The following is a 16,109-nucleotide window of genomic DNA, read 5'->3' on the forward strand; positions in this document are numbered from 1 at the left end:
TGTTCCAAGTAAATTTGATAGGACACTGAATTGCTGTGATTATTTTATAACAAGGGACTGATCTGGATAATTTTACAGAAAATTACCAAATATAAAAAAAAAGATTGTAAAAGCATTGATGTTGTATATACAGTTGTACTGGTCGTAAACTACAAAACAGTTCACAACTTTATACAAGGCTCTTGGTCATCATAATTAAACTAACCGAACAAAATCAATTTAAGGGGTCATGAATAGCATTTCCATTTTATGTTTGCTGAGCTGCACAACATGTTAGTACGCTTTTTACATCAAAGCAGGTTGAGGTGAGAAACGAAAAGCCAGTCCAACCCTGATTTTAGTTCTGATATAAACACAGTTTACAGGGTCAAGCATCCTTTATGACATTACATCACCCCCCCCCCCCCCCAAATTCTGCTATTTCCATTTACTGCATTGACCCGAATATAAGACGACCCCCTTTTTCCAGATGTAAGGCTTTTTGAAAACCGAATCATGTGTTTTACTGAGAAACAAAACAACATCTCTTTCTTAAATTATTTACATATTGCATATTTTTTCCTATATTAATTTTTGCTTTGAAAGTATGGTAAATACTGTTACATTGTACCAACAATCACATTTAAAAATATACAATTTTTGATAAACCATAAAAATAACAGGTAGCCCATCTGAATTATATAACAATTAGGCTATCCATCTCATAGTAGCCTACCAAAATTTTATTTACAGTAGAAGTTAAATCTTATTGCATTCAGATCTGCGTTACGTTTTAAAGGTGCCATAGAATGCATTGATACAGTATTTTAAATTGTTCTCTGATATCTACACAGAAGGTATGTGGCTTAGGTAAGGGCAAAAAAATCTCCAGAAACGATTTTACATGTCCATTTACAACCCTAGGATTTCTCCCTAGAATGAAACGGTCTGTTATTGGCTTATTTGGCAAGGTCATGAATAATAAGGAGCTCTGCTCTGATTGGCTGTTTCACAGTGCTGCTCAATGTTGAGCTCTGCTCTGATTGGCTGTTTCACAGTACGGCTCATCAGCAAGAAGGAAGCACAGGGAGGAAAATATATATATTTAAATACTTTCTCTCACAGTTATATCGTCGGGTAATTATACTGTATATAAAACGCGGGCATCAGGGAGCCGTTATTAATATGCGAGGCATTGAAACTGCTTTTGAACGATCCATCGATCGCGTTATAGTTTCACTTTCAAGAGACGCGATCACACAAACTATGTTTACATTATGGAGCAACAGTACTTACCACACATTTCACAAGATCAGATGCTTGTCAGTGGTGCTCAGGATCTGTAAGTCATTCGCCATCATCCTCATCTCTCCTTACTGAGAGTGAAATCTTATGTACTGTAACAGGCTACCGCTAGCAAGGAGCTAACCATGTCCCTTTAGTGGCTCGCGTTATTTGCTTTCTGTGCCTTTCTGAATACAGACACCAACCCATCCCTGCACTTCACACCCCCTGCACGGCCTGGAACATAACATTTATTGTGTTATTTTCGCTGTTGTCCGCGCTTGTTTATTTACAATACCTGCAGAGCTTCTGATGGTTCGGCCGGCTTAGAACAAGTGCGGGTTTATGCAAATGTTGGGGGCGTAGTGATCCCGACTGTTGCGTCACAGTCGGTGTTATGTTCTGATTCGCCTGTTTTTCAGTCGTCTTTTTTAATCACGAGATTTACATATGAAGGAGAAAACTATGGTGTTTGAGGCTCACTGTATGTCATTTCCATGTACAGAACTGTTATTATTTAAATATGCCAGGGTAAAGACAGTTTTTCATTCTATGGCACCTTTAAAATCACTTACAGAGGAAGTTTGGTCCCATCAGGCTAACATGACAGTCTCATACCGCTGTAATCTTTTCTTTTGTTTTCACTCACGATCTTTACAACACACATTACATTACGTTATTCACTACATTACGTTTATGAATTTCACGGCACACTCGTTTTACACGTATTTGGTGCCACCTATTGTTGCAGGTGTATTTTACATGTCAAAATATAGACCCAGAATATAAGACGACCATGTTTTTTCAGATGTATTTCCAAGAAAAAAAAAAAAATTTTTAGACTCCTTTTTAATGGTTAAATTTAATTGTATTAATCAAAAAGCATGTCATGAATTAAAATCATGAAACTTTCACAATTTAACATCAATTTATTATAAGTTTAACAAAAATTACATGTTTAGGGCCCTATGAAATATTTTATTATTTCTCACCTTTATTGTAAAAAATTCTGTGTTTCAGCATGTCTGGTTATTTGAATGCATAAAAACTCATTTTATTTATTCTTTCAATAGCCTTCTGAATTTTTTTTCTGCGTGGTGTATTTAATTTTTTCTGCTCATCAAATGAAGGCATTAAACATTAAATTATTTATCTTTTAATTAATGAAAATTTAACTTTTTATTTTTTGGAAAAGAATAGAGATTTAGCTACAATTAAAATTAAAACATGAAATACTGTGTGATTATTAAAAATAAGGTTTTAACAACTTTTTAACAGTAGTATGTATATTCTACTAAATAAAAATATATTTCTGACACAATGTTTTCAAGTTAAACAGAACTTTTATTTTGACGGGTTGCCGTGAATAGGCCTACCTTTATATTTCTGTGTGAATATGAGACGCTATTTTTACTCAAATCAAAGGGTAAAATGCCCAGGAACTGACTCTCAGAGCAGGTCTGGAGATGTTCATGTATTCATGTCCTCATTTAGAGACACGACAGAAGCTGAAATCGGCACGAGTGTCACACGCGCTTCAGTGTGTGTAGTAAACGAAACTGCTCATCTGCATCATTGATTCACACAGGGACATGCACGACATGTGGGATTTATATTTAAAAAGTCTTTTTGCAGCTTAATATTTACAGATATGAAATCGCAATTTGCTCTTAATAATGACCTACTTTTGATTAATTCATCCAAACTTTGACAAATTCTGTGACATTCCGCGTTAAACTGTAAATTCTGTTTTTATAAACTGTTTCTGTCTGGGTTTTCCACACCGCGGAAACAATAGGGTCCTACATCACTTCACTAATGCAACAGTGTGCGGGTCAAAGAGGTGATGATGAAGTAGTGGGCACTGATCTTTGTGCAGGCAGTCTGATGTAATTATCTCTACTAAGTAATAAAGAACATGAAGTACAAAAGTTGTTTGCCAGCTTCATTTAAATAAACCTTGATAAAAAGTGGAATAAACGTGTTTTTGGACAAGTAAGTTTTAAGGAAAACTATTTTTCAATTCATGACCCCAGCCTATTAGATGTAATGCTGACAAAAAAAAACCATCCACCTTGAAGGAATTGAGCAGCCCATCAGGCACTGGCACCCCATGTGACAGCAGCTTGTTGATGACACAGCGATGATATTGAGCGTTCTGAGAGGGATATTTCTCCAAATAATGAGCTAACAGCCGCCAGGCTTCATCTGTTGCGCTGTGTGGAGAGAAATTCAGTTTAGGAAGACACAGAGCAGAGTGCATTGTAATGAGTATTTTAGTATCTTAACAGACCTGGAATCTTTAGTAGTAATAATAGTTGGCAACTGATTAGCTGCAAGCCAGTTCCACACCTCCGTCTGGTCCTGATCGCCTTTATACTGCAGTTTTATACACCTACACACACACACACACAGGAATATATGCCGTGCAGAAGTCAGAACAAAAAACAGCCAGCTGATTTTGACTGACCAGACACAGGAGTGATCAACTCACTTGAAGGTCAGTCCTTCAAAGACAGGTGTGAGGGACAAGTTAAAGGTCTGACATAGCGTCAAGGCTGTGTCGAAAAGTCCTGTTTGCACCAGCAGAGCCACCATCTCTTGTGAAGATGCACCTCCTGTCAGAGAAATAACAGCAGGATCAAGTTAACCTTTAACACTAGAAGCAACACGGGGTAAAGTTTTTCAACTGTACATAACAGATTTTCAACAAAATATCCAAGTCTCCTAATTATTGATTTTTCCTTAAATTGTGTTATTTATAATCCCATTGTTAAAAAATTCAAAACGGGGCATTTATACCTATAAGCGCCATTGGGTCAAATTTACCCATCTTTATTGTTGTGCTGTCATTGAGCAACGCTTTGGCTTACTGTAAACGGTAACAAAATGCACGTTCAAATTTTCAAGTTTTTTTCCTACTCATAACTTAAAACTTTGGATTAATTATTAATTTTTGTTTTGCAATTATTTATCGTTTATTGTTTGCTACTGTGTTGCTGTTAATTCTAGTCTGCCCATTTCATGAAAAAAAAAAAAAATTGTGATGTAATGAATAAAAAAGTTTGTGATTACTTCAAGTTTATTGGTGTTGTTGCTCATACTCAAATTATAACCGAAAAGCGATATAACTAAAAAAATGAATAATTAGGGGAAACTGTGTGATTGAATTTGTCGTTGCATCATGCATCCTATGCAGTGCAGTGCAGTGAATTATTATTGCTCATTATAGTATATTTGGAGTATTGTAGTAATTGAAATAACATGGTTTATCTCAAAACATTGTATTATAATATAACACCACCCAAATATGTATTTATTTTCTTCTAGTTCTCGTTGTCATTGCAGGTGAGTTTATATTCACTGTTAAAAGAAGTGATTAGTGTAGCCTGCTTAAAATAGTGGGAAGTTGTGGCATAATGGTTAGAGAGTTGGACTCGTAATCGAAAGGTTGCGGGTTCGAGTCCCTGGCCGGCAGGAATTGTAGGTGGGGGGAGTGAATGTCCAGCGCTCTCTCCACCCTCAATACCACGACTGAGGTGCCCTTGAGCAAGGCACCGAACCCCCAACTGCTCCCCGGGCAATCATTTTAATCATTTTATGATTCTAGACATTAATTTGTGTAGATTGTGGCATAGTACAGTGACGTAATACGTTTTTTTTTTAGCTATATCAAAACAGTAGTCATGTGCATGGGTAAATTCTACCTGCTGACAGTTTTAGGTATACAGCGACCTCTGGCGGTTTAAGAGTTAAAGCTCAGGCAATAGATGACACTATTTAGGCTAAATGTTCAGTTTGTGTTTGGGAGCTGAAAAAAATTAATAATAGCATGAAGTATTGCCATGAAAAAGCACACCCCATGAAAAGTTAAAAAATGAGGGCATATTCATAATGGATCTCAATTTGAACAGCACTGATGGGCAACCTTTAGCATTTAGTGGTATTGCCTGCTTTGGCAGAAATAACCTCTTGTGATTCTTACAACGGTACTCTAACAATTAACTGGGAGAATCTGCTGCTCATTCCTCCACAAAGCATTCCATGAACTGTGAGATATTGAATTCAGACGTGTAGATAGAAAAGTAGATGTGGGTTTGAGTGAGAAGAGAGGAGAGAGAATATGAATAGCATCAGGATATGAACAAGGTTGTTAAAAAAAAAAAAAACAGCAGCAGTTCATGTTAACCTGTTTCACCCTGTAAATCAATACACAAAAATATGACGTTCAGTTTCTGAAGTGTAAGGTACATTTTTTGCATTATCCCATAATCATGTAGTTTTCTGGATGTAGTTTTGAGATTGTTCATAGCTCAAGAAAGCTAAACTGTAAAAAAGTGAATTAGAAAAATTCAACTGCACATAATGCAGAATATAAGATTGTGATACCAGTGATACTGACAACAATTTAAAATTGGACAAAAGTGTCTTCTAAAAGCAAGCATGTATCCTTCATGTCATTACCTGCGATGGCGGCTGAGGGGGGGTCCTGCTGAGCCAATGTCAGACGACTTCGTGCAAGAACATACTCTTTCTCCAAGTCCTTCAGCTCAAGAATGTCGATCTGTTGACTTACTGTGACCACATGACAAATTAATTTGAAACGTGCAGCATTTAAAAACAACACAACACTAGATTTTGCTGATATGTATAACTATATAAAAAAATGCACTGATTATCAGATTAAGCCAATAGTTTTAAAAATCTACACTGCTGTTCAAAAGTTTAGGATCAGTAAGGTTTTTAATGTTTTTAACGATTCTTGTGCTTATTAAGGCTGCATTTGTTTGATCAAAAATACAGAAAAAAATAATATTTTGAAATATTACAAATTAAAATAAGAGTTTTATATTTTGATATACATTGAAATATAATTTATTCCTGTGATCAAAGCTGCATTATTACTCCAGTCTTCAGTTGTCGCATGATCCTTCAGAAATCATTATAAAATGCTGATTATTATTATCAATGTTGGAAACAGTAGTCCTGCTTTAATATTGTGTTTTATAACCTGTGATATTTTTTCAGGGCTCTTTGATTAATAAAATGTTCAGAAGAACAGCATTTATTCAAAACAGAAATCCTTTGTAACAATATACACTACTGTTCAAAAGCCTGGGGTCAGTACATGTTTCTTTCTTTCTATCTTGAAAGAAATTAATATTTCTATTCAGCAAGGATGTGTTGAAGTGACAAAAATTGATAGTAAAGAGTTATGTTGTTAGAAAAAATTATATATTTCAAATAAATGCTGCTCTTTTTAACTTTTTATTTATCAAAGCATCCTGAAAAAAGCATCACAGGTTCCAAAACAATATTAAGCATCACAACTGTGTCCAACACTGATAATAAAATCAGCATATTAGGATGATTTCTGAAGGATCATGCGACAACTAAAGACTGGAGTAATGATGCTGAAAATTCAGCTTTGATCACAGGAATAAATTATATTTTAAAGATTATTAAAACAGAAATGTTATTTTAAATTGTTACTATATTTCACAATATTGCTGTTTTTTCTGTATTTGTGATTAAAGAAGTCTCTTCTGCTCATCAAGGCTGCATTTGTTTAAAAACATTAAAAATCCTACTGATCCCCAAACCTTTGAACAGCATACCTACAATATTTTGATAAGAAATCAGATATTCATTCAGCATTTGTTCTGGCTGATTCAGTTCATGATTCATTAAAATGCATCATTCATTCATTCATTAAACTGATTCAAAATTATCATTTGATTGTCTTTCGGACCGACTGATTATATGTTTTGCATGCAGCTAGCAAACAACACAATAGGAAAAGATATGTGATAACCACACATAAAATTTTAATCATCTTCAATGATTGTTTGCATCAAGACTAAGGCATTAGGCTAACTATTATTTTCAACATTTTGATTAATGTTAAGTGGGGGACGTAGTAAAATGTTTAATAGACAATTGAGCGTTCAGGTTCTTCACCTGTCAATAAAAATACTGAATTCTGAAGACCAATATAACTACTAGCATACACAAATAGATCATATTTAAGTATTAAAGTGGGGAAAACAGAGTATAGTCCACACATTTTTAGAGGGTGTTTTTGGGAGTAATTACCTGGATTTGCAGCAAATTCTCCATCATAGTTCCTTTTCGGTGATGTGCCTGGCCGCTCATACTGCTCAACAGTCAAGTCATTAAATATATATATAAATACATTAATATATGTTACAACATTGTGTTACAGAAATATACACACAGAGTACTATGCAAAAATCTTTAAATGATTAACGAAACTTGTGTACAAAAGTCATACAACGTACTGATTAGATTTACTGTAGGTTTAAGAAGTTAACTGATAAAATCTATTCACGGTATTATTTTTGAAAACACCCTTACTTTACAGACACATGCCTTCTGCATTGTGTATATACAGTAAGTCTTGGACTCTTGAAACAATTGTGGTTATTCTAACAGGACGCTGTGTAATGCTAGTTCTGAAAAAAGCTCTAGCATTATTTGTTCAACAGATGCCACTTGGCTTTCTTTTGATATTTTTGTATCCACTGCAATGAAATTCAGACATCTTTATGTGTGACTCACTAAAACTCGTGTGTAAACATATTCATATGTAGGTATTTATTTTCATTCTTAATGAGCTATTCTCTGACTGAGCACTCCATATAAGGAATTAAAGAGGTTTCAGATGCTTACCGCTGCTCCAGATGAGGGCTGCACAATCCAGGCATAGTCCGGATGAACGAGACGCAGGCAGTTGAGGGCGGCTAGATAACAGTTGACCTGCTTCTGGAGACCACGCAGAGTTCGCACCTCACGACCCAGACGCATACCGTACTCAAACATCACTGTACTGGCTTAAACACAAACATATAACTGATGGCTTAATGGCCAAATCTTGCCTGAATATAACAATTACTTTTATTGCTCATTTGAACAATAAATCAATAACTATAAAACTGCAAGAGGGTTTTATTTTTGATTTTTTAAATTCAATAATCCTTTCCCCAAAAAATTTACGCTGACCCATCAGTTTTACCTTTCCTATAGTTGTGACGATTGATATGAAAAGCATACAGGAGCTCATAGTAGTTGTGAGTCATGAGGTCCACAGCTCTCGCGCGAGACTCAATAATGCTGACCACCTGAAGAACACAAGCACAAAACACAACGGATTGCTAAAAATACAAGAATTGACGCCCCGGCTAAACAATAAGAATGGCTTACGGAGAGTGAAGTTCTAGCCATTTTTGACGATGTATCTCTTTTCAGGATCTGCAGTCGGGGCTAAACAGGCAACGATGCAGGATCCGCGGTCGGGGCTAAACAGGCAACGATGCAGGATCGGCGGTCGGGTCTAAATAGGCAGTGATGCAGGATGCAACGATGCAGGATCGGCGGTCGGGGCTAAACAGGCAGCGATGCAGGATCGATGGACGGGGCTAAACAGGCAGCGATGTAGGATCGGTGGTCGGGGCCAAACAAGCAACGATGCAGGATCGGCGGTCGGGTCTAAACAGGCAGTGATGCAACGATGCAGGATCGGCGGTCGGGTCTAAACAGGCAGTGATGCAGGATGCAACGATGCAGGATCGGCAGTCGGGTCTAAACAGGCAGCGATGCAGGATCGGCGGTCGGGGCTAAACAGGCAGCGATGCAGGATCAGCGTTCGGGGCTAAACAGGCAGCGATGCAGGATCAGCGTTCGGGGCTAATCAGGCAGCGATGCAGGATCGGCGGTCAGGTCTAAACAGGCAGTGATGCAGGATGCAACGATGCAGGATCGGTGGTCGGGTCTAAACAGGCAGCGATGCAGGATCGGCGGTCGGGTCTAAACAGGCAGTGATGCAGGATGCAACGATGCAGGATCGGCGGTCGGGGCTAAACAGGCAACGATGCAGGATGCAACGATGCAGGATCGGCGGTCGGGGCTAAACAGGCAACGATGCAGGATCGGTGGGCGGGACTAATCAGGCAGCGATGTAGAATCGGTGGATGGGGCTAAACAGGCAGCGATGCAGGATCGGCGGTCGGGGCTAAACAGGCAGCGATGCAGGATCGGTGGTCGGGGCCAAACAAGCAACGATGCGGGATCGGCGGTCGGGTCTAAACAGGCAGTGATGCAACGATGCGGGATCGGCGGTCGGGTCTAAACAGGCAGCGATGCAGGATCGGCGGTCGGGTCTAAACAGGCAGCGATGCAGGATCGGCGGTCGGGGCTAAACCGGCAGCGATGCAGGATCGGCGGTCGGGGCTAAACCGGCAGCAATGCAGGATCGGCGGTCGGGGCTAAACCGGCAGCGATGCAGGATCGGCGGTCGGGGCTAAACCGGCAGCGATGCAGGATCGGCGGTCGGGGCTAAACCGGCAGCGATGCAGGATCGGCGGTCGGGGCTAAACCGGCAGCGATGCAGGATCGGCGGTCGGGGCTAAACCGGCAGCGATGCAGGATCGGCGGTCGGGGCTAAACAGGCAGCGATGCAGGATCAGCGTTCGGGGCTAAACAGGCAGCGATGCAGGATCAGCGTTCGGGGCTAATCAGGCAGCGATGCAGGATCAGCGTTCGGGGCTAATCAGGCAGCGATGCAGGATCGGCGGTCAGGTCTAAACAGGCAGTGATGCAGGATGCAACGATGCAGGATCGGTGGTCGGGTCTAAACAGGCAGCGATGCAGGATCGGCGGTCGGGTCTAAACAGGCAGTGATGCAGGATGCAACGATGCAGGATCGGCGGTCGGGGCTAAACAGGCAACGATGCAGGATCGGCGGTCGGGGCTAAACAGGCAACGATGCAGGATCGGTGGGCGGGACTAATCAGGCAGCGATGTAGAATCGGTGGATGGGGCTAAACAGGCAGCGATGCAGGATCGGCGGTCGGGGCTAAACAGGCAGCGATGCAGGATCGGTGGTCGGGGCCAAACAAGCAACGATGCGGGATCGGCGGTCGGGTCTAAACAGGCAGTGATGCAACGATGCGGGATCGGCGGTCGGGTCTAAACAGGCAGCGATGCAGGATCGGCGGTCGGGTCTAAACAGGCAGCGATGCAGGATCGGCGGTCGGGGCTAAACCGGCAGCGATGCAGGATCGGCGGTCGGGGCTAAACCGGCAGCAATGCAGGATCGGCGGTCAGGGCTAAACCGGCAGCGATGCAGGATCGGCGGTCGGGGCTAAACCGGCAGCGATGCAGGATCGGCGGTCGGGGCTAAACCGGCAGCGATGCAGGATCGGCGGTCGGGGCTAAACCGGCAGCGATGCAGGATCGGCGGTCGGGGCTAAACCGGCAGCGATGCAGGATCGGCGGTCGGGGCTAAACCGGCAGCGATGCAGGATCGGCGGTCGGGGCTAAACAGGCAGCGATGCAGGATCGGCGGTCGGGGCTAAACAGGCAGCGATGCAAGATCGTTGCGCGGGGCTAAACAGGCAGTGATGTAGAATTGGTGGGCGGGGCTAAACAGGCAGCGATGCAGGATCGGCGGTCGGGGCTAAACCGGCAGCGATGCAGGATCGGCGGTCGGGGCTAAACCGGCAGCGATGCAGGATCGGCGGTCGGGGCTAAACCGGCAGCGATGCAGGATCGGCGGTCGGGGCTAAACCGGCAGCGATGCAGGATCGGCGGTCAGGGCTAAACAGGCAGCGATGCAGGATCGGCGGTCGGGGCTAAACAGGCAGCGATGCAGGATCGGCGGTCGGGGCTAAACAGGCAGCGATGCAAGATCGTTGCGCGGGGCTAAACAGGCAGCGATGCAAGATCGTTGCGCGGGGCTAAACAGGCAGTGATGTAGAATTGGTGGGCGGGGCTAAACAGGCAGCGATGTAGAAGCAGGCGTTGATCATTTTCTGTGGAGGCGGTGGTTATCCACACTATCACATCACAGAGTAGAACATTCCAGAAGCTGTTGTTTTGGCACACTGCCTTCAATATAAGCTCTTTTTAGACTAACAAGAAAGTTTTCAGCTCTGAAATTTAAAAGGATGTTTTAATAGTACAATGATATATGGCAAAAGATCAAGGGAATTTTGGTTTCGTATGCTGCGTTCAAGTCCTATTTACCAAATTTAGCATCAATACAGATGTTGCATATCTAGTCTTTGGCTGAGTCCATTGCATCTGACACGTTTTTTCACTGACACACCCCCAATTCGGAAACTCAGGGCTTAAAGAATATTTTGAGTTTCCCACTCATAATAACGACTTTACGGTGGCGTTCACATGCATTCAACTCATAAATATAATCTCTCCGACATGATTTGAACGAACCAGTAGTTCATGACCCCTTTAAACATGTCATAAAGGTAAGGTTATGTAGCTGGCTATACATTTTGTAGAAACTGTAAGAATGACATGTGAAAAGTGCATTATGAATTCAAGTAGAATTCAAGCACTTTTAAGAAGTGGTAGCCAGGGGAAGCTAATAATTATCAATTTAATTCCAAGGGAATATAATGAGTAGAGTGTATATAATATTATTAAAGAAAATGTAAAACAAACACAAATTTACGCTCTGCAATTCTGGATAGCAGAAGAACAGAATGCAGGAGAAGCAAGTTTAACAATCATTTCAAGAATAAAGATTAAAAAATGAAACCGTGACATTTATTTGTATGTTCACATTAACAGAGGTCAACAGCAGAGACTTTGGTCACACTCTCCAATTACGGTCCAATTTTCGCCATTAATAAACTCAATAAACTTCTAATTTGCTGCATATTAATAGTTAGTAAGGTAGTTGTTAAGTTTATGTATTGGGTAGGATTAGGGATGTAGAATATAATATGGTCACTCAGAATTTGTGCTTTAAAAGCACTAATAAACAGCCAATATGTTAATAATAGGCATGCTAATAAGCAATGAGTTAATAGTCAGAATTTGTCCCTATACTAACGTTACAGAGGCTTTGATAAATGTAATGAGATTAAACCCATAAAAGCATGTTTCAACAATTGAAATAATAATAAATGCCTGTAATGTATGAGAGGGTATTCTGACCTACCTCATCATGTAAATTAACAAACGAGAACTGGACGAGATCCCTGAGTTGAGCGCGCTCACACAGAACCACCACCAGCTGTCGGAGACAGTCCAGCTGCCTGCAACCACAGACAACACCGAGGTCACGTATTTCACTTTCAACTGTGGAGAAGGAAATGATGTCAGTGCACTGTACCTGCTAGAATCAGGGTTCTGTGTCAGGGCCTCGTATGCCTGACTGTTGTGTCCAAGATCCAGATGATGCTTGAATATACGAGTCCACAGTGCAGCCTACAATACAGGTTTCACATTCTTATTAAAGGGGTAATGAGATACAATTTCAAGTTTTCCTTTGTTTTTGGAGTGTTACAAGCAGTTTGTGCATACATAAGATCCATAAAGTTGCAAAGACTAAAGTCTCAAACCCAAAGAGATATTCTTTATAAAAGTTGAGACTCGTCCACTTCGTCCTAAAACTCCTCATTCAAACACGCCCCACAAATCTACATCACTGTGCGGGAAGATTTGCATAACTCCGCCCAAATGAAAGGCAGTGTAACTTTTATTCTCGCTGTAGTATTGTTGTCATGGAGACGCTGTGTGTTTCTAAATATGGTAAGGGGTAGTTCATTTTGAAAGGTTCTATATACTGTGACAAAATATATCACTATATGAAATCATGGGGATATGTCTGGGTGTTCATGCCTCTAGCAGCAATCATAATTACTGAGATATCATTCTTTAAACTTGGCTTTCCTATAAGGTGTTTTTGGCTTGGAATTAATGAACTCTACAAAAGGCAGACAAAAAAAAGAAAATGTTATTAATATTCCATATTTCTGCCAAACTGCAATAGGCAACATAGTTACTGTTATTATAATATACAAAGGTGATTATTTGAGGATTGAAAAGCCTTCTATAATTAGTTGTGCATAAGATTTTTTTTTCCTGTTTTCCTTGCCTGTGCTGTTAAGTTTAATGGACTTTATTTCTTCTTCTTTAAAACTTATTTTCATTGAAAAAATGTGTTAGAAAGAATATGAATCTAATTTGATCATTTTGTTTACCCACATTCACATTCTGAGGGGAAAAGGTAGCTATGTATTCAGACAAAAAAAAAAAAAGACAGGAAACACAATTTAATTACTGTAATGAATTAATCGTTCTCAAAACAAACAATGTTGTTACCTGGCTTCTCTCATCATTGGCAGCTTCAGATATGGCCAACGTTGCCAAATTAATCACAAGCTCTGGCAAACCAATATCCTCCAATAACCGTAAAACCTGAACAAATAAACAATTACAACCATTAAATGCCCATGCAGATACTGAATCATCATTTTAACATGGTCTGTCCATCTAACAGACGCATACCTTGTTATAATAAAGTAATCGTGGGGCAGTTGTGGTGGCCGTCTCTTCGTCTGAAGCCGTGAGTTTCATTAAAAACTCTTCTTTATCCACCTCAGCGGCTGCTTCCTGGAAACACTGCAATGCCTAAAAACCACAAAACACATATCCACACATGACCAACAAACTTAGGCATGCAAATAGGCATGATTTCACAACACGTTCTGCTTTTGTGAACAATCCTTTTGTTCTGCAATGCACATATGAGTAGAATATAATACACATAAAAAAAAGTTTTGGTGTAAGTTAAAGGCAATTTTGGATCTACAGGTGAATATATTGAATCAATACATTTAAAGAAAAGTAATTTCTTGACAATTAAAAGTGTAACATAGCCCACTGAATCAGACTTAACGCTGACAACAACTGAACCACTTGGGAGAGAACTGTCAGGAAACTTATTTCTTTGCACAAAAGAGGACGATGGTCCAAGAGGAATACCAAATCATGGTTAAATATGTGAAAATATAGCAAATGTAACACGGAAATTCAAAAACAATGGTACATTATAAAATAAAGGTTAAAATGAACTGATTTGTATAAAAAATTAAACTGTTCATAAGGCATAGCAAGTTTTTTGATAGGAACGTTTTAATGATATAATTATTTCTATTTGTTTTTCTGAAATGTAAACATTTAAACAGTGGCTTTTCATGATGGATTTATTCAAGCAAACATTTAATATAAAAAACAGCATAAACAAAAATAAAGAATGTGATATATTACATATACTGTATTTAGCTAAATTCTCCTCCAGTTAATGTTTTTCTGTCGAGCTATGCTCATTGAACAGCTTTTCTAATATAAACGTAACATTGTTTACAAGCTGTTTTACTGATCTCTTTCTGAGGTTGAAACAAGTGAAACATTGATTATGAGACATAATGCACTTTAAGTTGTACTGTATCTTTCCACATACCTTCTGAGGTTCATTCATGTTGATTTTGTGCTTTAACTAGTAGTAAAGAGGACAATATGATGCCCATGGCACTTGAACTGCGGCAGCTACAGCAGGTCAAACATGACGTTCTTACCTTTTGGCCCTCACCGCAGGCCAGATAGCATTGGCCCAAAACAAAACGATAGGATCCCACATTCACCTGGCACCAGGGCCCAACTAACCGAACATGTTCCTGTAGAGAGGTAAGACACAGTGACAAAAAGGTTAAAAATTATTACATCCTAAACCAAAATAACTACTGAGCGATTACTATTTTAAAACAGAAGATAAATCACTAAATCACTGAAATTACTAAATTAAAAAACATGATAAAATCCCAGACTAAATATTAACTGGTACGAAGAACACAAATTCACTCATCTCAAGACTGTAATTATATTACATTTACACTTCATTATAATAGTTCCTTTATTTTTATCAGGACCATATACAATCCAGCAAATAATTTCTGGGAAATTACACAAGTGATAACTGGTGTCTCACCTGCAGCTGTGCATACTGGCAGTTTACCATCAGGCATTCAGGAAAGAGGAAACTGGGATTGCTGGGCCAGCTAGTGAAGTGATGTAAGGGTAACACTGAACTCATGAATTACACCCCAGATGCTTTACAATCAACAACTGGCTGGAAATATCAAGTGTCTAGTAGTGAAGTCAAAAGAACCAGGTCGATACTAAAAATGAGGACCGATATTCAATACATGTAATGAGCTGATTGACGGGCGACCGCTTTATAATGCTCATGTGCATATGTAAGTAACAGGCACCCGGGACAGGCGGCTGTGAGAGTGTCTGCTTGTAGAATGCAAAACGCTTGTATGACACACAAACGATTTACACACAGTTATGTCTAAAGGGACTATAAACAGAACAACTGATCAAAACAGACCTGTGTGAGAAAAATCGCTCACTGCCTTTCTTAAGGCTACAACTAGACACTAAACACGCTCTTTATGTTGTATTGTTTCTCTTTGCTCTTCTGTATTACTGACTTATAACGTTCTGGGGCTATATATACACACTGTATACATTTAGGTCAAAATTACTTGATATTTACAATACAATAGTTGTAACTACTTATTTTAGTTACACTTTAAAAAAAATTATATTTTTACTTAATTAAATTATAAATTTAGGCATAAATGAAATTTAGTATAGTTTTGGTATCGAAATTAGTATAGAGAATCGTTAGATTTCATTCATATTGGTACCGACTACTGAAATGTTGGTATCATGCCAGCATGCTGCACATCAAGAGGATACAGAAACTGGCAGAGTAGTGTCAGGACACTGGAGATCATTTGTGGCCAGTGCAGCATGGCCTGATTGCCCTCCACATCCTGCTGGGAGAAGATCTGAGACATGATGGCTTTACGGGCCACATTCTGGTAGAACAACTCCACCACAGTTTGAGGATTCAACACTAAACACAAGAGAGAAACAACACGGCGAGGAACAGTCAACATTCTCATCAGCGGTCATGGACTAGCTGTATAGAGGCCATTACATTT

The 16,109-nt window shown here is 39.8% G+C and overlaps 1 protein-coding gene across 2 annotated transcripts in view; it reads right to left on the reverse strand.

Moving 5' to 3' along the window:
* LOC306866670 (nuclear pore complex protein Nup160-like) overlaps positions 1-16,109 on the reverse strand; it is a 52,930-nt gene that overhangs the window by 2,361 nt on the left and 34,460 nt on the right. For both annotated transcript variants that reach the window (XM_079411950.1, XM_079411951.1), the window contains exons 19-32: positions 15,862-16,021; positions 15,083-15,152; positions 14,673-14,771; positions 13,603-13,725; positions 13,417-13,512; positions 12,425-12,519; positions 12,251-12,347; positions 8,300-8,405; positions 7,957-8,117; positions 7,360-7,420; positions 5,728-5,838; positions 3,758-3,881; positions 3,557-3,658; positions 3,338-3,479 (exon numbers count right to left, since the gene is read on the reverse strand). In XM_079411950.1, coding sequence (XP_079268076.1) covers positions 3,338-3,479; positions 3,557-3,658; positions 3,758-3,881; positions 5,728-5,838; positions 7,360-7,420; positions 7,957-8,117; positions 8,300-8,405; positions 12,251-12,347; positions 12,425-12,519; positions 13,417-13,512; positions 13,603-13,725; positions 14,673-14,771; positions 15,083-15,152; positions 15,862-16,021 — 1,547 coding nt within the window. The remainder of the gene's footprint in view (positions 1-3,337; positions 3,480-3,556; positions 3,659-3,757; positions 3,882-5,727; positions 5,839-7,359; positions 7,421-7,956; positions 8,118-8,299; positions 8,406-12,250; positions 12,348-12,424; positions 12,520-13,416; positions 13,513-13,602; positions 13,726-14,672; positions 14,772-15,082; positions 15,153-15,861; positions 16,022-16,109) is intronic.

This window comes from Barbus barbus (genome assembly GCF_936440315.1).
Source record: "Barbus barbus genome assembly, chromosome: 48".
Lineage (NCBI taxonomy): Eukaryota > Metazoa > Chordata > Actinopteri > Cypriniformes > Cyprinidae > Barbus > Barbus barbus.